We start from the raw sequence: 23,755 nt of genomic DNA, 5'->3' as shown, positions 1-23,755 counted from the left end.
TAGTTTTAGTCTGAAATAACTAGAACAGCATTACAACTACAATTAAATCTATTATATGCCAAGCGCACTGTTACTTAAATATAATAATTACATCATATACAATATATACTATATTTGTAATATAAATTTATATGTTTAGTATGTATTAAAGTAATTTTATATATATTTTATATATTATATGTGTATATATATATGTTTATATATAGAGACACACACACATGCATTTGGTGTACACAGTAACTACAAACATAAATATAATATGGTCCTAATGATTAAAATGCTGATGTATCAGACAGTTTAGGATAACTTATGCTGCATAACTAACAATCCCCAAATCTTAGTGGCTCAAAAAAAATAGATTTGTCTTATTGCATGTCCATCTTGAATCAACTATGACTCTGCTTTATGTCTTTGTCACCTGGATATACACTGATAGACCCTTATCTGGGACATTGCTGGTCTCACAGCAGAGAAAAAAGAAACATGTTGAACTTGTGGAACTTCTGCTCATTTTATTGAGCAAATAACGTGGTCATTCTTGGATGTATCAGGACAATTATACATAATGGTCCCATGGGGAGGAGCACCACAAATAAAAACCCAGAGAGGGGGATCCCTGGGTGGCGCAGCGGTTTGGCGCCTGCCTTTGGCCCAGGGCGCGATCCTGGAGACCCGGGATCGAATCCCACATCAGGCTCCCGGTGCATGGAGCCTGCTTCTCCCTCCGCCTGTGTCTCTGCCTCTCTCTCTCTCTCTGTGACTATCATAAATAAATAAAAAATTTAAAAAAAAAATTAAAAAAAAAAAAAAACCCAGAGAGGGATAGTGGCTCTTATGATCAGTCTCATAATTGACCACAGTAGGTATTATTTCACTGTATTTTGCAGATTAAGATATGAGTTCCAGAAAGTAAAGTAGTCTGTTTAATTCACAAGCAAAAGTTAATAAATGGTAAAACCTAGAACTGAATTAAGGCCTGGCCCCCAGGTCATCTAACTCTTCATGTTACAGTCCTCCACACCCCTGAATCTTTTATGTTTTATGAACATCAAAGCCCTCTGATGATATATTTGGACTAAGAGAAGCCTGTGTTCTGACCCTGACTGTTGCAACGGGTATCATCAATGATTCCGTGACAGCCCCTAAAAGTAACCCTTATTTTTGCTTAGTTTAATTTCTTATCTGCTTCAAAAGCTGAAGGAAATGTTCTTAGCTTTTTAGAGAACACATAGCTCATGGTGAATGCACAAAAACACAGTGTGACCCAGATATTGGACAAAATACCCATCCAGGGATATCAGCCTATTCTTGAGCAATAAGCGCAGGGAAAAGGAAGAGGTGGTCCCATTTCAGAAAGCCACCTGGGAAATGGAACAGAAACAGTGAGGTAAGAACAAGTCTGCACTCTCCTCCACTGTGTTCCTGAAGGATTATTACAGAAGTTGGCATGAGGACTGAGAAATACGTCATTGAAATGAGGTAACAAGGACAGAGGGGTAATGGCAGAGATCTGATTTGGAGTGATAGGTCCAGTCGAGCACCAGCTCATAATTCTTCTACCTTATTTTATTCATTAATTCATGATTTTTTGAGCCCAGTCATGTTCCAGGGACTGTTCTTGAACAAGACAGGTACTATTTCTGCCCTCAAGGAATGTGTTAGCTAACTATTGTTGTCTAACAATGCACCTGAAAACAGTGGCTTAAAACAATAACCATTTAACTCATAAATCTAAGTTTGGCAGTTTCGGCTGGATTCAGTTGGGCAGTTCTCGTCTCAGCTGGGATCACTCAATGGATCTGGATTCAGCAGCTAGAGATGCTTGGGTCCAGTTCATCTCAGATGGTCTTTGCACAGTTCTGATGGTAGGCCAGCTGTCAGCTAGGGATGCAACAGCGATGACTGGGCCATGTGTTTCTCATCATCCATTAGGGTCACATGGGCTTGTTTAGTCCAGTTTAGCAAGTGTTTTTGTGTTTTGCTTGCATTTGGGGTTGGTGTCAAAAAAACTCTGTGGACCATCAATGTTACGTGGCCTTCAGTTTTCCGGCCATTGTCTCCCCTCGGCAACTACATGCAGAGGTATTGAGCAGGATCCTGGCATTGCTGGTTCTCTACTATAAAAGACTGTACCAGGGCTCAGTTGAGTTTCGGCTGGTAACACCATTCAAAAGCTGACCATCTATTTGCATGAGAAGTTCACACCCACCCTATAGTTAAACCCAATGTGAACAGCTTAAGAATAATCAGAATGCATGATGGTGGAGTTAAGGCAAAGAAGTACCCTTAGGACAGAAGATAATTCCACATTTTTTCCCAAACCTGTTCCCCAGGTTTAGTTGATAGTGGTCACACTCTGCTTGGTCCTGATTCCAAAGCCACAGTAGTATTTCCTTAGGTAAGTCACAGAAACTGCTTCTCCATAGATACCTGCCTATAAATAGGGAGTAAGAACTACCCTCCTGACTTCCCAGAGGGCCATTCTGATGCTGGAGCAAGATAAAGCTTGCACAAGTGTCAGAACATTAGTGGTCAGCCTCTGGCTGCCCCAGGGTCCAGATTTTTACTCTTAGCAACCGTTTGGCACCACTTTCACCTGAGGCACCTCCACAGGCTAGAAGCAAAGCCATTTCTAAAAAAGCAAATGGGAAAGAGGCAGATTTCAGCTATAATTTTTATAATTGATATGATTTCCCAAACCATTCAAAGTCCATCATTCCCTTTGATTCTGACAGTTCTTCCTTTAGTGGAGGAATCATCATCTGCTTTTCATCTCATAGATGAACATCATTCACAACATAAAAGATCTGCTCAAAGCCCCATGAGAGGAGACAGCAAGGCTGGAACTTGGATCATGCGTCCTCTAATTCCTATCCTCATCCCTCAGAGTCACTTTCCATTCCCATTCCCGTATTCTCAGAGGACACACCACTTCTTCTTGCTCTCCTTGCTCCTCTCCCTCCCTCACCCTCTCCTTCAGGACCGAGGGATTGCACGGAGTCGGTGGCTGACTGGGGAGATGGTGAGTCCCGTTCTGAACTCGAGGCTCAGCTTCTCATTGTCTGGGGGCCTGAAGGTAAATCTTTGCACAAGGGAAGTGAAGAAAATAAACAGCTCAGACCTGGCCAACTGTTCTCCAATGCATACCCGCTTTCCTGAAAGACAAAACATAAGACAGGTCATCAGACCCTTCTGATGTAGGGTCCTGCAGGCGTTGACATCTTCCATTTCTTGTAAAACCTTCTTCTGGAAGGGACTGGTAGGCCCCAGAGCTTTATATACAGAGGCTCATTTAATCTGACAACCACCGGGGCCAAAGTATAAGTCTGGACTCCAAAAATCCAGTGCTTCCAAGGGCGAAGGTGCAATGTACAGGGCCTTTCTTGGCTCACAGTTGTGCCAACTGGGACATCCTAGCCACATCCCACTGTTATGTGAGGGAGGAACTAGAAGCAGAAGGGAGATCCAATTCAACTCCTCTCACTTTCTAGCCATGTGATTTGGACATCAGGGGAAGTATGTGTGTGTGTGTGTGTGTGTGTGTGTGTGTGTGTGTGCATTTAAAATGGGAACCTTATTGGGATCCCTGGGTGGCTTATCAGTTTAGCGCCTGCCTTTGGCCCAGGGCGTGATCCTAGAGTCCCGGGATCGAATCCCATATCGGACTCCTTGCATGGAGCCTGCTTCTCCCTCTGCCTGTGTCTCTGCTTCTCTCCCTCTCTCTGTGTCTCTCATAATAAATAAATAAAAATCTTTTTTAAAAAAATAAATGGGAAGCTTATTCTAGGGGTGCCAGGATGGCTCAGTCAGGTAAGTGTCTACTCCTTATTTCGGCTCAGGTCATAATCTCAGGGTGATGAGATTGAGCTTGGCATTGGGCTCTGTGCTGGGCATGGAGCCTACTTCAGATTCTCTCTCTCCCTCTGTCCCTTACTCCTTAAAAAAAATTAAAAAAATGGGAACCTTATTTTATATATTGTGTGGGTTATATACTGAATCCAAAGAAACCAAAGAATAACATATAGCAAAACAAAGTATTTGAACACATCACCTGGATAATTGTAAACATTTTAGCTGTAAAATACCATTAACTTCCTCTGGTTAATTCTCAAAAAATGGAAGAATACAATTTAATTTAAAAGACTACCTTTAAATAAAACTTTTTGGGTGGCAGCATTATAAAATAGGTTCCGGTATAATTCTTTTTTTAAAAAGATTTTATTTATTCATGAGAGAGAGAGAGGCAGAGACACAGGCAGAGGGAGAAGCAGGCTCCATGCAGGGAGCCCAATGTGGGACTCAATCCCAGGATCCTGGGATCACGCCCTGAGCCGAAGGCAGATGCTCAACCACTGAGCCACCCAGGCGTCCCTGAAACACTTCTAAAGTACAGAAAACTTGCAAGAATAATACAAAGAACTTGTTTCTGAGTTATTTATTTCAAAGTACATTGTCTACATTACTTATGAAATCTTTAGTATGTATTTCCTAAAAACAAGGACATTCTCTAATATAACTCAATATAACCATCAATTCAGGAAAACATTGATGCATTATCACCAATTCTGCCCCCTTCCCCCCCACCCAGAGATGCCCAATCAGGTTTTGCCAGTTGTCCCTATAATGCCCTTTATTGTAAAAGGACCAGTTGAGTATCAACTGTTACATTTATGTGTCATACCAGTGACTTCTCAACTTCCAAGATTGGTTTTGTTTTTGTTTTTGTTTTTGTTTTACTGAGCTTTTCATTTTAATTCCATAGTGTTATATTAGTTTCAGATGTACCATATAGTGATTCAACAATTCTATACACACTACTCAGTGCTCATCACACAAGTGCACTTCTTAATCCTCATCACCTATTTCACCCATCCCCACCACCTCCCCTCTGGTAACCATCAGTTTGTTCTCTATAGTTAAGAGTCTGTTTATTGGTTTGTCTCCTTTTTCCCCCTTGTTCACTTATTTTGTTTCTTAAATTTCATATATGAGTGAAATCATGTGGTATTTGTCTTTCTCTGACACTTAGAAAATACTCTCCAACTCCATCCATGTTATTTCAAATGGCAAGATCCATTTTTTTATGGGTGAATTCCCATGTGTGTATGTGTGTGTACACAAGAGGTCTACATGACTGGCTTTTTTGAAGGTGACAAATTAATTCATAAGTGCAATGAATGAATTTTCTTATGAAAATAATTCATAAGACAAAATAATTCATGTTTCCCATGATTAGATTAAGGTTGTGAGGTCATGCATTTCTGATAGAAATAACACCAAAGTGAGGCTGTGTATTCATTTCATCCTATTGGGTGGTACACATTTTTGATTTGTTCCATTATTGGGATGTTAACTTTGATCACTTGATTAAGGTGGTGTCTACGAAATTCCACCCTGTAAAATGATTTTTCTCTTCATAACTAATAAATACTTTCTGTTAATAAACCGTTCCTCATTAACCTTTCATCCACTAGTTTCCATTGCCATTTCTTGGCTAAATTACTTATTACTCTGATGGTTGTCAAATCATGATTTTTAAAAATCCATCATTCCTTCCACATCTATTAGAATTCTACTAAAAGAAACGTTTGCTCTCATCCCCATTTTTCTCTCACCCCCATTTATTTATATCAGTATGAGTTCAGAGATTCTTACTTTTATTCAAAGGGTTATAATTTATTGTTATTTGTTTTAATGCTCAAGATATTCCAGTTTGGCCATTACATGCCTATTCAAGCTGGTATTTCCTTAGCTTTTGGGCACAGCAGTGTGTTTCAGGCTCATCTTATCCTTTCCCTTCCCCACCCCTGGAATCAGCCATCTTTCTAGAAGTCCAAGTTCCTTTTAGTGGGTAACGATATCTAGAAACCAAGAACTGGGCAAAACCAAGATCTGGGCAATAGACATGCTTGTTGATATCAGGGTAGTGTTGTTCTCATGCACATCAGTGGCTAGAGCTGGCGGATCTATGTATGTATATAATGTGAGTATATACTTAAATATATGTATATGCATCCATGTTTACATCTATATTTATATCTACCTACCTACTTACCTATCAAAAATCTTGAGTTCATACCAATAGCCTCTGATTCCAATTCAGTGCCACAGAGCTCATTCTGTCTTTTCTCTTTCCCTATTTGTAATTTCCTCCCATTATTGTCAGTAGGTTTACCAATTGGGTCAGTATCCCTTGCACATAACTTATCTCCCATCACTGCCACAGTCACCCTGTGCAGGCCTCACCTCATTTCACACCTGCTCTAGGCTTCTGCTGTCTTCTCCATTGCAACAACCTCCCACAGTTTCACTACCACTATCTCTCGTGCACGTGTTTGCGACAACTTACTTTCTCTATACATAATACGTATTTACCACAGACATTTTTAAAAGCTGCGTGAAAAAGAAAAGTGTAAAGAAGCCAATGAAAGATGTAAAAGATGGTTGTAATCCCATAATCCAGACAAGAGTCCTTGCTAACATTTTGGCATATTTCCTCATTGTCCTTGTGGGGATTCCCCTGGACACCATAACTGGTATAATTCTCTGTAGTTAATTCTGTGTGCTGCATATGCTACTTTGTATTTTCCCATGCAATTACATACTCTTGAAAAGGCATTCACGTATGCATGCCTCCATTGTGTCCTTTGCCTATAAGGGGCTGTTGAGGAAATAAAATTAGGTAACACCAGCAGAAGTGTTCAGTAAATGTGCTGCACAATTATGCTGTTATTACATTACTTCATCTCTCTTCCCACCATCTTTATCTCTTTACTCATCACACATAGTACTCTGAGGAAATTCGTTAAAATGCTACCCAGTCGGCTGTCCTGTAAATACTAAGATTCTTCCAGAAGAATCCATTGATGATGACAAAACTGGACCCAAAGAGTCAGGAACCAGGGAACCAGCTGTGAGTTTTGGGCACATTCATATCTCAGAGCTAAATTTTACCCACCTGTCAAATCCATGAATTTGATCTCTCTTTGAATTTGATCATGTGGATGGTTGGGCAATGATAGCAAAACAAAGGCAAGTAGGAATTTGGTTTTCAAAGCATGAAAATGAGGACTACTTGCCTTCAGAGCTTCAGCCTGGGTCACGGTTAACTGGTATCTGCTTGGTGCTCCCACCAACTGGCTATCACCAACTAACAAGGTCAATTACTTCATTAGTAAAATGAGAGAAATGACCTAGGTGTTTGGGAAAAGTTCTTCCTAACCTCATCTCCTATGATCAAATGATTTTAGTTGAAAAATGGGGAAGCAAACTCTTGCCTTTTGTGAAGCTGCCTGCTGCCATGTCAGAACAACCTGGAAGGACTTCAGTGAGGAAAAGAAAATAGGAATTTGCAATAATAGCTTCCCATTCTGTGCTGATTATGCAGAGGTAGTAATTTCACACGTGGTCATCTTTTCCCAAGAAAAGAGAAGGAGCTATCCATATTTTGTTCTTTCAGGGAGGCTGTCTGTAGAAAGTGCTAGACTAAGAACAAGGAGAAGCAAAAGATGGGAGTGCGGTGGGGAAAAAAGAGTGTGTTGACAGTTTCTTAACTCATTGGATTTTTCAGATTTCTATTTCTGCTGTTTAACCCCCATTCTGTCACAACTCCTGTGGGAATCCCCAAACTGTCTGCCTTCTTTGAACTTCATTCTTCTCCATCATGAAGAGAGATAAGACTAACTGCAAAAACGGCTCCAATTCTCCTCTTCTCCGTGTATCATTCACATCATTTGCAATGTGACTTCAGACCCTTTCCCACCAAAAATTATAGTATTTTCCCCTCTCTTTATTGGGACTGATCTGATGACTTGCACTGACCAATAGAATGCAGTAGAAGTGGCAGGGTGCCAGTTCCCAGTCTGGGCCATAAGAGACACTGTGTGCTTCCAGTCTCCCTCTTGGGATCTTATCACCAACATGGAAACAAACCAAGCTAGCTTGCTAGAGAATGAGATAACATGGCAAGCCTGTTTGCTCCAGCTGAGATCATCCTCGATCAGCCTTTCAGCCAGCTGACCTCCCAAACACATAAACAAGTGCAGCTAAAACCAGCAGAGCTACTTAGTAGAACTATAGACTTGCAAGCAATAATATTGTTGTAATGAGTTATTGTTTTAAGCCACTGAGTTTGTGGACTGTTTGTTATGCATACATATACTACCCCAAACCTATGGAATGAACTCAGAACCAAAGTAGAAGGGCCTTTAGTGAGAAGATGAGTTACAGTCTAGCTGTGGTAAAGAGAGCAGTACTCCAGAAGTACAAAACCTGGAGTCTTAGGTCCTATCCACCAATTCCTTGGGCACAGGACCTTAGATAAGAAACAATTCTCTCTTATTCTCTGTTTCCTTAGATTAAGAAAGGAAATACTGATCACTTTTCTGTCTGATTATTAATAACAGGGTTGCTGCAAAGATTAAATGAGATAATGTGCTTGCAAATGAAGTCTGTAATTAAGAGGGTGTGATAAAATTCTCAACAGCAAAGCACCAGTGAGGCAAGAATAATTATAAGCCTTGGAATCTACAGCTGGGACTCGGTACTGAAATACAAAACTTGAAGCTACTGTAGACAGAAGACTGGAAAGTACTCCTACGTCTCATAGCAGCTTTCCTTTTAGGAAAGGACTTGTCCAATATGAGCAAAGATGACACAGAATCAGGTGAAGTAAGGCAAAGATCTAATCCGAATCAGCCCAGGTGCATGCAGGGCGGTGCTGCATCCTCAGCTTCAGGTCATACCATGTGGGTTCAAATTCAGTCCCTCCCCTTCTAAGCCTTAATATCATCAGCAGCAAAATGATACTGGATCAGAAAACCAATCTGTATTTATTTTTAAGTTAGTGATAAGCAGACTAGCATGCATTTCCCGTGTGGGCTCTGCGGAAACAGTTACTAGATATAGATAGATGACATAGATATAGATTAGGTATAGATATATAGATATAGGTACAAATGACATCGAGAGGGAGTCACGCTGAGCAGGGCTATCTGGAGATATTTGAAAAGCCAAGGATGCCAGGGAAAAGAGTAGGGTGAGGGCTAAGAAAGGGCTTCTAGATTTTGACACACCTATTTGTTACAACTCACCTATTGAGAAAGGCATAAAGGCTTCCTTTTTCTTAAACTGTCCATTCTCCAGAAAATGCTCCGGGTTGAACGTGTCAGGGGTGGCCCATTCTGCAGGGTCCCTGTGCAGTGCAGTCAGGTTGGTCACGATCACGGTCCCCTAGAGAAGACAGCAAAGACTCAGGCAAGGCTTGACCCATGCTCACACCTACTCAGAAAGGCAGAAGTCCCCTGACTCCTACACCGGGGCCTGACCACATCCTATGCCCCAGACTCCATCACCCTCCCCAACTCGCTGTCTTCTGAGCCCACTTCCCCACACACCCACTGACTCAGGACCCTGCTCTTTGCGATGGGACAGCTTAAAATGACAGGTTTGCAGGGAAATTTACCAGGGAAGCATAGCTTCTACTGACTGCAGAATGGATCTTTCTACAGGGACATATAGGGCAACTAGGGCAGCTCTATCCAGGTAAAAGATGTCTCATTCAGCTCTGCTTCTCCCACTCTCTTTCCTCCAGCTTCTGGCACACTCCACAGGAGGTTTAATATAATAGAGTTAGGTCCTCTAGTGAAAGGAAACATTATCCATCCAGGTACATAGCAAGAAACCCAGGTGTCCTCCATATTGCCTCCCTTTCCCTCTTTCTGCCTCCATCTAGTCTAGTCCTTCAGTGACACTGCTCAATTTTTACCTCTTGATTCCATCACTTTCATTCTACGTCCACCCCTGCCTCCTAGTCCAGGCTACCAACTGGCTTGCCTACACTCCTGTAACAGCTGCCCAGCTAGGCTCATAGCCTCTTTTCCCTTTCAATCTGCTCCACGCTCTGAAAGCAGAATGAACTTTGGACCAGATTTAATGGTGCCACACCCAGCCACCCACCCACACCTTGAATACCTTTCAATAGCTTCCCACCACGCTTAGGTAAGAGACCCATCTCCTGACCCTTGTCTGGACAATTCTCCTTCTCTGCCTGCACTCACACCACAGAGGCCTTCTTTCAGCTTCTCAAAAATGCTGTGTTCCCACTCATTTTCAGACTTTTTGCAAGCTGTTCACCTGGCCTAGAATGCCCGTCTTCTCCACTGTGTCACTGAGCTAAATCCCAATCACCCTTTACTCCTCAGCTCAAATAATATTTCCCTTTGGAAGCCCTCTCCGACCTCTCCTCCTTTCCAGTCCAGCAGGCCTGTATCTTAATGGAAACCAGGGAGTTCTCCCAGCTGGGCATTATCATGGTTTGTAAGTATATACCTGTATAATTTTTACTCAGCGTTGTTTTCCCAGATGGGAGCATTTTAGATACTTAATGGACATTTGTTAAACTAATAAAGAAAGAACTGCTATTTTTTAAAAAGATTTTATTTATTTATTTATTCATGAGAGAGGCAGAGACATAGGCAGAAGGAGAAACAAGCTCCCTGCAGGGGATGTGGGACTCAATCCCAGGACCCTAGGATCGTGACCCGAACCAAAGGCAGATGCTCAACCACTGAGCCACCCAGACGTCTCAATAACTGCTATCTTGAGCACTTTCTCTACTAAACACTACATGCATGACCTTATTTTACCTCCACCTGTGAAGTAGTTTTGAATGTATCTTACAGGTAAATAAAGCAAAGCTCTGAGAAGTTAAGTGATGTGCCCAGAGTCACTCAGTGGGAGGAGCTAGAGCCGTGATTTGTACAAGGTCTAGTTCATGTTAAAGCCATGGCTCCTGGCCTCTACAAGATAAAGTCAATTAGGTCTCTCAGTTCCCAGGATTTTAATGAAAGCTGGTGTTAAAAATCAGTGGTAGGATGAGGCTGTTGAGCCAAATGAATTGCTAGAGAAACGTAAACAGCACCTGTAAAATAAGTTAGACCTCAGCCTTTACCCACAAGATGTCAATCAGTAAGAAAACAGTGAATGGAAACAGCTGTAGGAATAGGTACAGGAATGGGTAAGCTCTGGTTCTGCCTGTTGGGAGAGACCCCAGGTAAGACGTACACAGAGGGACCTAGATAAACTGGAATGGATCCTCAGAGGCTGACCAAGGCCTTGAGAAAGCCAAGAACTGTAAATGTGCAGTGTCCAGAGAGGACACGAGGGGGCAGAGGAGAGCTGTCTGCCCTGATCTTAAGCCCGGCAGAGGAGTGAGAACAGAATGTCCTTTGTGAGGACAGGAATTTCACTGGGACCAACTAAGAACAATTGCAGGGAGACTCTATTCAGGTGCAAGTGAAGCAACTCCTGTGAAGAGCGCATGTGTAATACAAAAAAGACCAGCCTGGGAAACAAAACAGATCTGCTTCTGGAACTCAACTCTTGTCACTTTGTAGTTGAGGGACCTAACGCAAACTTCATCACTCCTGAGCCTCGACTTCCAAATTTATAAAATGGGAATAACCCTTATTCTGAGGACTATTAAGGCCTTTTGAAAGAAACTTTAGAGTCCATTGGCACACAGTTTGCTTTATAGGCATTGGTTCCCTTCTCTCCTTTTCTAATAATTCATATTGCACGCACCTGCATTAGTTTCCCTTGTGAGACAATCCTACTACAGGCTTGTAAGTAAAAGCTGGAAAAATACTCATGGGGAATATCATGCTAGAAACACCAGCATTAATGAGATATTGGCTCAGGTAGTCTCAAAATGTCCCCTCATATTTTAATATCTTATAACTGCAGGATTCCTCTAGCAGAATTTTCCAAGTCTGGCGGGTGGTGCTGTAAGAAGCTCCACCACGGCAAAGAAAGGGGTGCCATGGCAAAGTCTGACTGAGAACTGCTGTTTGCTGTACCCTCACAAAGATTCATAAATTCACATTACATGGTAAAAACAAAACACACACACAAAAAACAACCTGAGACATCCCATATAGCAAAGAAAGCCAGTTTTGCCTTAACATATTTGCCCTATGAATTCCCCTTCCCCTCCATAATACCTATGACTGCCTAGTTGAATTAATAATATTCCAAAGACCACACATGGGGGAAAGAAAGCTAGAATCTCAGAATGTTTCTCTTCCCATTTAAGTGATTCCCTAGGACAAGAGTACGTGTCACCCTCCCAGTTCAGAGTTTAACATTTTAAAAAACCGGCTTGAAGATCTGAGGCTGGGAGTTTCTGGTTACCTTGGGCAGGTAGTATCCAGCCAGGGTGGTGTCACCTGTCACTTCCCTGGGCACATTCAGGGGGACGATGTTTCCCATTCTCTGCACCTCATGGATGAAAGCATTGGTGTAGGGCATGGACTCTCGAACAGCTAAACCTGGCAGTTGTGACTGGCCAATCACCCTGTCGATCTCAGCTTGGACTTTTTCTGGAAAAGAAGATTCCATTATTCTGTTTTTCCACAACCTTTCTTAAGCCTGGTTAAGGTAAGGAATGGAATAACCAGGATCAAAATGGCTGAAACTAAAACAAAACCAAACCCAAAACTATAGCTCTATAGACTGATTTTTCAGGAGGTACGTCAGAGTGAAAAGCAGGCCTTGGTTTTAGACATAACTGGTTGTGAACTCTCGCTCTACATTACTGCTGCAAGTTACTTAAACTCTCTGAGCTTTAGTTTTTCTTATTAGCGAGATTAATCTACCTTCTTCTGAAGGATGTCTTGAACTTTACATGAACTGATTCGGGTAGCACCCAACAAATCAAAGAAACTTCTAATGGTGCCCCAATATACCTGTTTTCCTCTTTTTTTTTTAATAGAGATTTTAGCTGGACACCTGGTTGCCCAGTTACAGACTGCATTTCCCAAATTCCCTTGTGACTAAGTGTGATCATGTGACTAAGTTATGGTCAATGGAATATATGGGATATATAAGGATGTTTAATACTTAAAACATGTCCTTAAAGGAAGGATATGTGTTTCCTCCTTCTTCCCATCCTACCCATGGAAAGGCAGCCCTTGAGGTAAGCCATCTTTGAGAGTGCAAACAAGGGCATCATTCTAGATACAATAAAGGAACATGTTAGAAGAAGCTTAGAACCAAAATGGCTCTGCAGAGACCAGCTTGGGTTTTTGGGGTTTTGCTTTGTTTTGTTTTGTTTTTACTTTAGCAAGAAATAAGAATTTCTGTTTTACTGGCCAGTTAAATGTTTTGAAAATTGTAGTAAAACATATGTGACATAAAATTTACTATGTGAACCATATTTGGGCATACAGTTTAATGATGTTATATATATTCACATCGCATAACCAATCTGCAGAACTTTTTATCTTGAAAAACTAAAACTAGATATCCATTGAACAAACAGTAAGTTCTCATTTTCTCCTGCCTCAAGCCCATGGAAACCACCATTCTACTTTCTGTTTCTATGAATTTGACTACTCTAGAAACCTCATGTAAATGGAATTATACAATTTGTCTTTTTGTGTGTTAATATGTCATTAACTTAGCATAATGTCCTCAAGGTTCATCCACATTATAGCACGTGTCAGAATTTCCTTCCTGTTTAAGGGTGAATAATACTCCACTGTGTTCTACATTTTGTTTATCCATTCTTCCATTGTTGGACACTTGGGCTGCTTCAATCTTTGAGCTATTGTGAATAAAGTTGCTATGAAGATGGGTATAAATGTCTGTTATTTCAAGCTGTTGTTATTTTGGAGACCTTATTACAGAAGCCTAATCTATGTCCTAGCGGGGTAGCTTTTCACCTTTTTAGGAAAATGTACTTCATAGTTCCAAATTCATTTTGCATTATGACTCAAGACACATAAGCAAAAATATAGACACATAAAAAACATACTTTTATGTATGATTATGGAAAGTTTCATGAACAAACGTAATCTTAGTACATGTGAAATACTCTGATCTTTTCTATTCTACTTTTATTTTAGGAAAAAATGTTGGTCTTGATTCACTAAATTGATTTTATGTCCTATTAATAAACTGTTACTTACATTTTGAAAAACAGTATCCTAATACCCCATCTCTCATGTGCTCAAACTGTTCTGGGTCCTGGCGGGGTGGTGCGAATATTTTAAGTCACTGCCTTTAAATGGACAAAAGTCTTTGGGGGAAGATATATGAATAATGTGCAACCAGCACAGCAGTAAAGGGGCATTAGGTCATCTCTAGAGGAAGAAAATAATCCTAATAATAATAAAGTCAGCTCTAGAGGAAGTAATTTCCTGTAAGCATGGGGGAACATCTTAGAGAAGGTTGTATTTGAGCAGATTCTTCAAGCACAGCTGGTGACTTACCATGTAGAGAAATTGGGGAGCTACACAAGTGGTAGGGGAAAGAGCAGACATGATGGTAGAGGTATAAATAAGGTTGGTGCAAAGAACAACATGGAATTTTGTGAGGCCACCATGCAGGGTGAGTGGAGCCAAAAGGCTGGGCAGACAGATGGAAGCACCTCAGAGGGCATGATATGCTACACTAAGGAGTGAACATCATCCACAGGGCAATGGAAGGCATTACTTAAAAGGACAGTAAGCTGTAACCAGATTTCATCTAAGAATGTCTTTTCCTGGAACTCATCACAGTGTCAATTGACTTTACCATCTTCCCCTCTAGACTCTGAGTTTCCTGGGGCCAGTGACTGTTATATTGGGATTATGTGAACCCATCACAACCTTAACAGGAAAACTGAAGAAGGTACTGTTCTCAAGTCCACATCACCTCGTGACTGTCCTACCTTTTCATTTTACCATGCTATCTTCTGGCCTCAACATGGGGGGGCAGTGCCCTCCAGGAGGCACCACTCCATCTGGCTCAGGTACACTCACTGACATGCTCACCTTGGATTTCTGGGTTGAGGGCCAAGTAAAGCAGACCCCAGCGCAGGGTTGTAGACGTTGTCTCAGTTCCAGCAAAGAAGAGGTCCAGGGTGCTGTAGATGAGGTTTTCTTCATGGAAACTTGAAGTAGCATTGTCCCTATTCTAGAAAGTACAATGTTTATTGGTTTGTTCAGTTGGTTCTTGGTTGTTACAAAACACAGGGGCTTCAGCCTAGGGAGAGAAGGTGGAAGAAAAGCTCCCCAGGAAAAATATCTTTCCCTTTGGCCATCTCAAGAGCTAGAGGCTTATAACAACAATATCACTAGCATCCTCCTGCCCCAAGTGCTAGAAGCTTTTGTTAGCTTTGGTGGATGAAAATCAAGACAACTCTTTTATTTTATGCCTATAATTTGGGAGAATCAATTACTGTAATGGGAAGAGGAGCGGTTTAAGTAGAAAGACAGGCCTGGACTCCAATACTAGCAACATTGCATGACCTAGGGCAAGTTACTTAATCTCTCTGCACTTCAGATTCCCATTTCAGGAAATAGAAATGAGATACACACACCCTTTAAGACAGCATTATGAATTACATGAGATGTTAAGAGCATATAACAAATACTCAACACATTTGTACTGATACCAGGAAGAATAAACAATTCCTCTTATATAAAACAATTCTCATATCTCCCTGTTATCTCTTCCTTTTGAGGTGAAACCACTCTGATTCCATCAACCATTCCTCATGGCCCTCCATCAGCTTTATTACCTTCCGCTGGAAGTTTCAGTTTGTCAATAATCCTCTCAAGGTGTGGCCGCATACCTGCACAACATTTAGCAAGTGAAGTCTCCTCCTCTGTGGAGAGGTCAATACTTCTACTAATGCTATCCAATAAGGTGAGATAAAAGAGAGGATCGATAGAAATCTACCATTCTGTCAAGAGGAGGCACAACTAATCTGATGACTTAGAGATTATGACACTGACGCTAATGCATGGATATATATTGACCACAGCAGTTACTGTGTTAAAGGCTATATACATCCAATTTGGCTTTTCCATGCTTTTTTCCTATAATGTTGGAAAGTGGATGAAAGGAAGATCAGGGAGGAAGGGAAAAGTCCCACTCAGGCTCTGAGGCTGAACTCTGGCATCCAATTCAGCTTTTCTCGTTTTGCGCTGAGGGCTGAGGGAAGAAACAGGCAACTGGGCACAGATCCAGCTAAAAGTGAAAGAGTCCTTTAAAGCTCAATTGTTTGTTTTCCTTTTGTATAAAGCTCCTTCAAAATATGGGTAGAGGGCAGAGAACAGAAGATGAACAGGAAGTATTTGGGCATCCCCAAGGCCTCAAGCCAAACACTATTCAACCCCTACCTTTATTTCTACTTGCCTTGTCAATCCTGAGTTAATGCTGCTCCCACACTCTATAAAATACTGCCTCTATTTTGACTCCCCCGTGGTAAACTAAGTAATGGCCCACAGAGATGGCCATATCCTTATTTCCAAAACCTGTGGATGTTACCTTATACGGCAAAAGGGACTTTGTAAATATGATTGTTAAAAATCTTGATGTGGGGAGATTATTCAAAGTAATTACAAGAGTCTTTATAAGAAGGGTCAGAAGGAGGGGAGGGCTGTAAAGAGAAGATGTAAGGATGGTAGCTGAGAAGACTACATACTGGATTTGAAGATGGAAAAAAGGGGCCATAAGCCAAGGTAGCCTCTAAAAGCTGGAAAAGTCAAGGAAACAGATTCTGTCCTAGAGCCTTCAGAAGGAACCAGCCCTGCCAATACCTTGATTTCAGCCCAGTGAAACTAATTTCAAATTTCTAACCTCCAGAACTGTAAGAGAATAAATCTGTGTTGTTTGGAGCCCCCAGGTTTGTGGTAACTTGCTGCACAGCAAGTTACAATAAGAAACTAGTATACCCGCATTTGCTCTTTAAGAACAAACAAGAAAAACTTTGGTTTCCTCACCTTTTCCATTTCCTTGAGGTAGGCGTCAATAAAATCTCTTGGTTCAGCAGGATTCCAGTCTCTCCTGTGGTTTTCAGTCATATGAGCAACGAACACTTTCAGTTTCTCCCAGTCGTTAAAGAGTTTTTGATGGGGTCCAGGGAGAAATTTAAAAATCCATGGAAAGATATTGTAGAGCTAATTGAGGAAAACAAAACACTCAGAGACAATCTGGTGCCCGTTTTTCACTTTCTAAGACAAAACCATTGATATTCTTTTTCCATTTCTCTCATTTACTTGCTCTTAAAACTTGGGTTGTCTTGACTCTTCTCTCTCACCCTCTTCTCCCCTGCTAGCAAAGCATTTCAGCATTCCATCCAAAATGTATCCAGTTTCAGACCACATCTCACCACCCTAGCCACGTTGTCCCTACTACAAATCCCGTTTCTTACCTGGGTGCTGTGATAACCTCCATCCGCTTCACTGATGCCATCCTTAACCCACTCCCAGTTTGTTTTCCACAGAGCCACCAGAGGCATCACTCAATAGTTTAATCAGATCATTTCACCCCTTGGATCTCAATCCTCCAATGACTTTCCATGATTCTCAGACAAAGCTCTACCTCATTCCCCTGGCATATAAGCTCTGCATGTACCAGCCCCTACACACACCTGTCACCTCCTTTGCTATCGCTCCCTGCTATCTTACTCTCTCTTATTCACTCCAGTGCAGCACCATTGGCCTCTCTGATGACATCAAACATGTTCTTGTTTGGGCCTTTGCATTTGCTATTCCTTCCACCTAGAATACTCTTCCTCTGAAATCTATAGAACCCCAGCCCCTAATTTCATTAAGGTGCTACTCAAATGAAACCTTGGAAAGGTCTTAACCTGATGAGCCTATAAGCACCACTGCCACCCTCTCTCCATTCCCTTACCCTAGTTTATTTTCTTTCATGGTAGTTATCACAAATAAATGTGTTGTGTCTGCCCGACTATGATGTAATATCCATGTAAGTAAGACATATTTTATTGAAATAAAGTATTTAAAAAATATTTTCTCTAATAATATCTGGTAGAAAGAAGCATGACATAATGGAAAGTTACCTATGCTTAAAATGAGACAGATACAGGTCTATTAGCACGGCTGCTTTCTAGGTATAATATTTTGGTAATAATGATGATGATGATACAATTTGTTGCTCCTTTGTTTAACTAGCTGCGAATGGGCCCTGAGGTAATTCTGGTGACTGTATGACATGAGATCCATACAGCACCTAGCACAGAGCCAGTGGAACACTATCTGGATTTGCTTACCCACTTCCATATATACCCCATGATGCTTCATTTTTAAAGGGTTTTTGTAAAATTTAACTGAGATAAAGTTGTATATTTGTCCATCAAGACCAAGAAGCTGAGCAGAGTTTCTGACAGACTCATAGACCTAGAGAGACAAAATGGAGCACAGGGTCCACCAAAGAAAGAGTGAACTTTGAGCCCCAAAGGTCTATACCCTATGAAATTGACAATATCAAGTGTTGATGGGCATGTAAGTAGCATAACTGCTTTTGAAAGCTTTAGGCATCTTTTGTGTCCAGGTATAAATTCAAGAGAAATGAGTGGGCACGTCCACATGAACAACTGTACAAGAATGTTCATGGCAGCTATTCATAACATCCTCAAACTGGAAACAACCCAAATATTCATCAATAGAGAACTGAGCAACAAACAGTGGCATATTCATACAATGAAATACTATTCAGAATTTTAAAAAGAAAAGAGCAGCTAACAGATGAATCTGCAATCTGCTGACAGAAGAACAGGCTTTCCGGTGAAGAGTACTTTAGGGTGGCAGAGTGGCTGAGTTAGGGCGGGACACAGAGGGGCGAGACTCAAAAGCAATGGCAATATTGTACTTATAAATAAAACAACATGGATGCATAAATATATATCTATATATCATGTAAAGTTTTATACTTCACATGAATGTTAGAAATGTGCTTTATAGGTAGCAAATATCCAATAATATTATCAAAAAACACTAAAGTCAACAGATTGACTTCAAATAAGTTTGAGTTAAAGTCCACTGTATTTTTCTCAATTTTATTCATTTATTCATGAGTGACACACAGAGAGAGAGGCAGAGACACAGGCAGAGGGAGAAGCAGGCTCCAGGGAGCCCCATGTGGGACTCGATCCCGGGTCTCCAGGATTACACCCTGGGCCGAAGGCAGGCTAAACCGCTGAGCCACCCAGGCTGCCAATTCCATTGTAAAAGGTGGTATTTTAACTTAAACAAAAAAGTAAGAACCCACCTGTGTCTGACATCAACTCCAATATTCTTACCCAAGATATGGAAAGAGAACCTCTTACCTGGCATCTCATTGATGTCTCCAGACATGTGACCTCATCCAGCAACCTCAGCAATTCCTGAAACTGTTCATCCTGGTACTCAAAGCGCTTTCCAAAGGTGATAGAGCAAATGATATTGGAAACTGCATTGTTGATCTTGAAGTGAGGGTTGAAAGGCTGTCCTGGGGGTGGAGGAAGAGATGGATCCTTCAGATGGGTTTGTTCTATGTTCCACTGAGAGTCTGCTCTACATGACATGAAATACTGAATATAGAATTGCCTATGAGGCTCTGGTCACAGCCCCCTACACAGGGTCTGACATACAGCAAGTACTCGATTAATACCTGGGAAGTCTGATGACCAGGGTTTAAAATCAGTAATGTTTTAATAACAGTCTTCTTGTGCTTAATCCTAGAGCTCCATGAAGGCAGCGTCATGTCATGGTTAGTTGTTCACTGTAATACTTTCAGTGCTTGGCACAGTGCTGGGCACCAAGTAGGTACTTAGGAACTTAATAAGTATCTTTTCAATGAGTCACAATCTCCTGCACCTGTCCTAGGAGACAACTCACCATTCTCCTCTTCTATCGCCTGGATGAGATGATGAGCTTCCTCCTGAATGCGTTCCTCTATGCTCTTCCTTCCTAGACCAAAGTTCTTTAGTGTTGCCAGGGTGAACCTTCTTTGTTCCTTCCATGTTTGGCCACTAGACATGATCAATCCTGGAAAAAAAGAAAGCCAACATTATGGTTTCTTATTCTATAATGTAAATGTCTGGTAAATTGGTATGGAAATAAGCATTGGCAGGAAGGAGAGGGCATTAAGGCACGTGAAAACTCTTCAGGGAAATAATCCCAAAGAAGTGGATATAGTGGCTAGCATTATTGATTGCTTGCAATGCAAGAACTTGAATGTTTTTACTGCATTTTGTAAGTTAGCACTTAAGAGAAACTCTATGAGACAGGTGTAAACATTACTCCCCCTCTCTCACTCTGCTGATGAGAAAACTGAGGCACAAAAGATCAACTTCACAGAGTGACAGTAAGTACCTGAAGAGGCATTCAAATTCAGATCTGCTGGATTCCAAAGACCACACTTTGATTACTAGTCACATAAGTATATTGAAGTATTTGTTTTATGCTACATGCTAAGAATGCACTCATGGATAAGATAAAATCCGTACTCTTAAGGAGGTGAGGCTTTCCGGTAGAGTCTTATCTTGAAAGATGAAGGTGATGAAGGAGCAGAAGGCAAGCTGAGGACAAAGCACAAACTGATACCCCACCCCCAACTACTGGATGGAATTTGTGTGACATTCCTCCAGGAAGTTCCTGTCCTAATGTTAATGCCTTGCTAGAGGGAGAAACAACCTTAACTTGACAATGGCAAGGCCTCTAGAATCCTCTGAGTCTTCTTTAACATATGAAAATCCTTTTGAAACCTCCCTTTTCCTTACTTCCTCCAACTCCCAAGTGTATAATCAGTCACCCCTCAGAACCCCAACTCCAGGGCAGCAGCTCTTCCTGCCCACAGGTCCTGTACCCCTGCTTTAATAAAATCACATTTCACACCAAAGACATCTCAAGAATTCTTCCTTGGTCATCAGCTCTGGACCTCACCCCTCACCAAACCTCACCTACATTCCAAAACATCATATGACACCCAACATGGGGTTTTGAGTCTTTTCATCGGTACTGTGAGCTTTGGTGTAAACTTGGTGAGTACTTTCTCTCCTCTTCCTTTACTCTCATTGCAGGGACTTTTCAAGGGGTGCGGTCGTATTAGAACATTTTCTGATCGATTGTTCAGGCTCCAACTCTCTAGTCCGTGACTACTCTACGAGGAGGAGAAAGTCTGTCTTTTGGCTGGAAGTTAGTACTCTGGCCAAAATGGTAATAAGACCCAGAAACTTGATGCCCTCTCTTTAGTCCTGTCCTTATACAAAGTTGTCTGTTTTGGGCACAAGACAGCCACCTAAGTCACCAGGACAGCTGCCAATCTTAAGATTCCCACGTGAGGCTTCCTCCTGATTGATCTAATGTGATCCCCTTCACATCCCTGGTCTACTCGCTTCTGGCTGCAGGACCTCCACTGGGAGCTGGCTGAAACCAGTACTCAATGGAATTAAAACCTAACTGGGGACCATTTCCTAGGGAAGTTGGCTATAAGGACTGAAGGGGTTGGAATGCTGCTTAGATAGTGGTGGATTTCTACCCTTGCCGTTTTTCATCCATGTCCTCTACTAACTACTTAAGCTACAAAATTGGGTAATTTCCCCTTGTAAAACTTCTAGCATTTTCCATGGGTTTAAAATGACAGGGAGGGACACCTGGGTGGCTCAGTGGTTGAGCGTCTGCCTTCAGCTCAGGTCGTGATCCCCGGAGTCCTGGGATCGAGTCCTGCATTGGGCTCCCTGCATGGAGCCTGCTTCTCCCTCTGCCTGTGTCTCTCCCCCTCTCTCTGTGTGTCTCTCATGAATAAATAAACAAAATATTTTTTAAAAAATAAAATAAAAAAATAAAATAAAAAAATAAAAAAAAATACAGGTGATGTACCCTGCATGGGACACCACCCAGGAGTCAGGGGGATTTGGTAATGAACCTTCTCTACTTTTCCAGGAGCATGGCTTCAGTAGGCTTCTTCAGTCCCCAAGAACTCTCCCTTGGGATGCCTTTTAACCCACTGGAAACAATTTGGGTTGCAAAATTTAGACTGAGCTCCTGTAACACTGCATGGCCTTAGTGGGATCTGTCAGTTAAATCTCTGCTGTAGGCAACAGGGCAAATGGACCTCGGGTACCTTCATCGCTCATACCTAATGATGTAGGAAAGACATTAGAGTTTGAAGCCAACAGCCAAGAAAGAATTCTTGAGACGTTTTGGTGCAAAAGGTCACTTTATTAAAGCATGGGTACAGGACCCAAGGGCAGAAAGAGCTACTACACCAGAATCATGAGGAATGGCCCATTATAGACCTTCAAGTTGGGTGGGGGTCAGGGATAGCGTAAGTATCTAAGGAATTTTGGAAGCAAGGTTTCCAGGACCCTAAGGGGGCTAGCTATTGTTAGGAAAGGTCATTTATTACCATCTAATAAAACCTTAGTCATGAGACCCTTCAGATACATACATATCAGTGGGCTGTATGCTTGGAGAGTAATTGCCAATATGTATCTTATGGGGTACAGATTAAGGAAGTTTCCAAAATAATTTTTATATGTTAAAGTAGACTTACAGGATCTGGGGAGTTAAGCTAAGATTACCTGTTACCCCTAGCAAAGTATTACACTGAGGCAGCTGAGTCCCTAGAGGAAGGCTACTCTGCCTGTTTCAAGGACTTATCAATGGGCTGCAGATAGTAAGGAAATGTAATGATTTTTATTCTGCCTTTGTTTCCCACATCATTCTCCCCTGAACAGTTTTGACCCTAAGTCTTTAAGGCTGCTGAGGGTGGAAGGTCTCATATTCTGTAACTTCTTCCTGCTGAATGGGGCTATAGAGATGTCCCTACCTATGGGTCAACACTGGTCAGCTGGGGCTTATATACATATAGGAGTTATGAAAGCAGAGGAAGCTGAATCCAAGGGAGACTGCATGTGTGGATCTTCCTGAGTGGAAAGGATTGCCTGCCAGCTTGAAGTAGTTCGGGCAGTGAAGGAGTCTCAGCACCAAGTGAAAACACGTGAGAGAAAACAGCAAAACATGATTAGTCTAACAAAAAGAAAAAGAAGACCAAATAAGAGTCCTTTGATAGTTGACAAAAATCCTCTTCCAGTCTAGGAGTTTAACCAATCATTAAAGGAAAGAGAAAGATCGTTTAAAGCACCAATTCGAGTATTCATGACAGAAACCCAGAAATATTTTGTGATTATCTGGAACATACATACAGCATTCTGTTTTTATATAAGCGCAAGTTCTACCTTGTATAACAGTTAAAACATCTAATGCCATTCTGTTTTGTAGAGTCTCACGTAGGGCTTTGACCATGTCCTTATTAAGAGCTTCCATGTGCCAAACAACATTGTCCAGTCCCAAAGAGGGAACAAAGGTGGATGCTAGGTGGCCATACCAACGAGACACAGAACGTGTCCACCATTGTTGAATTTGGAAGGTTGCCTGGGTCGGTAATGGTTTTAATAACGCATCTGTGCATCCAGGCAAAACCCAGAGTACAGTGGCCTATCCAGCCTTGGGGAAGCCATGGATTCAAGTTGGAGCCACGTAGCCACTGGGTCCTGTTAGGAGACAGTCATCTAGTTCTGGGTCTCCTTTAACTGCAGTCAAGATATCAAGGGCTATTCAGTTTTAGAGGACCATCTTTTAAATTTGTGTAATAAAAGTCTGCTGTCACTTTGCAGGAACCAAGGGAGTCCAAATCTAGGGACAATTTCTCTAAGCAAAGTTTTCTGTAACCTCTGTGGTCTTTTTACCCAAATGAGTAGCCCCTGTTGTAAACCCTGTATTACCTTCCATTGGTTATTTTTGGGTATAAAGATTTTTCCTCATTAGTAACAAGCCAGTCTTGTGCCTTTCTTGGTCTGAATAGACTGGTCTTATGGACTTTATTGTTAAGACTGGTAAAAGACTTAATATTTGCTTATTTTGTGCTGCCTGCTTGGCTGCACAATCTGCCAAATTGTTTCCTTTAGATTCTAAGG

At 41.6% G+C, this 23,755-nt stretch overlaps 1 protein-coding gene across 1 annotated transcript in view; it reads right to left on the bottom strand.

The window, feature by feature from the left end:
* Positions 1-1,548: 1,548 nt before the first annotated feature.
* CYP2J2 (cytochrome P450 family 2 subfamily J member 2) overlaps positions 1,549-23,755 on the bottom strand; it is a 43,473-nt gene continuing 21,266 nt past the window's right edge. Inside the window, exons 3-9 of the mRNA XM_026006977.2 lie at positions 19,674-19,823; positions 19,124-19,284; positions 16,773-16,949; positions 14,817-14,958; positions 12,193-12,380; positions 9,093-9,231; positions 1,549-3,155 (exon numbers count right to left, since the gene is read on the bottom strand). Of these exons, the coding sequence (XP_025862762.2) occupies positions 2,977-3,155; positions 9,093-9,231; positions 12,193-12,380; positions 14,817-14,958; positions 16,773-16,949; positions 19,124-19,284; positions 19,674-19,823 (1,136 nt within the window). The 3' untranslated portion in view covers positions 1,549-2,976. The remainder of the gene's footprint in view (positions 3,156-9,092; positions 9,232-12,192; positions 12,381-14,816; positions 14,959-16,772; positions 16,950-19,123; positions 19,285-19,673; positions 19,824-23,755) is intronic.

The sequence above is a fragment of the Vulpes vulpes genome, chromosome 12 (genome assembly GCF_048418805.1).
Source record: "Vulpes vulpes isolate BD-2025 chromosome 12, VulVul3, whole genome shotgun sequence".
NCBI classification, from domain to species: domain Eukaryota; kingdom Metazoa; phylum Chordata; class Mammalia; order Carnivora; family Canidae; genus Vulpes; species Vulpes vulpes.
This window is presented reverse-complemented; position numbering and strand designations above follow the sequence as displayed.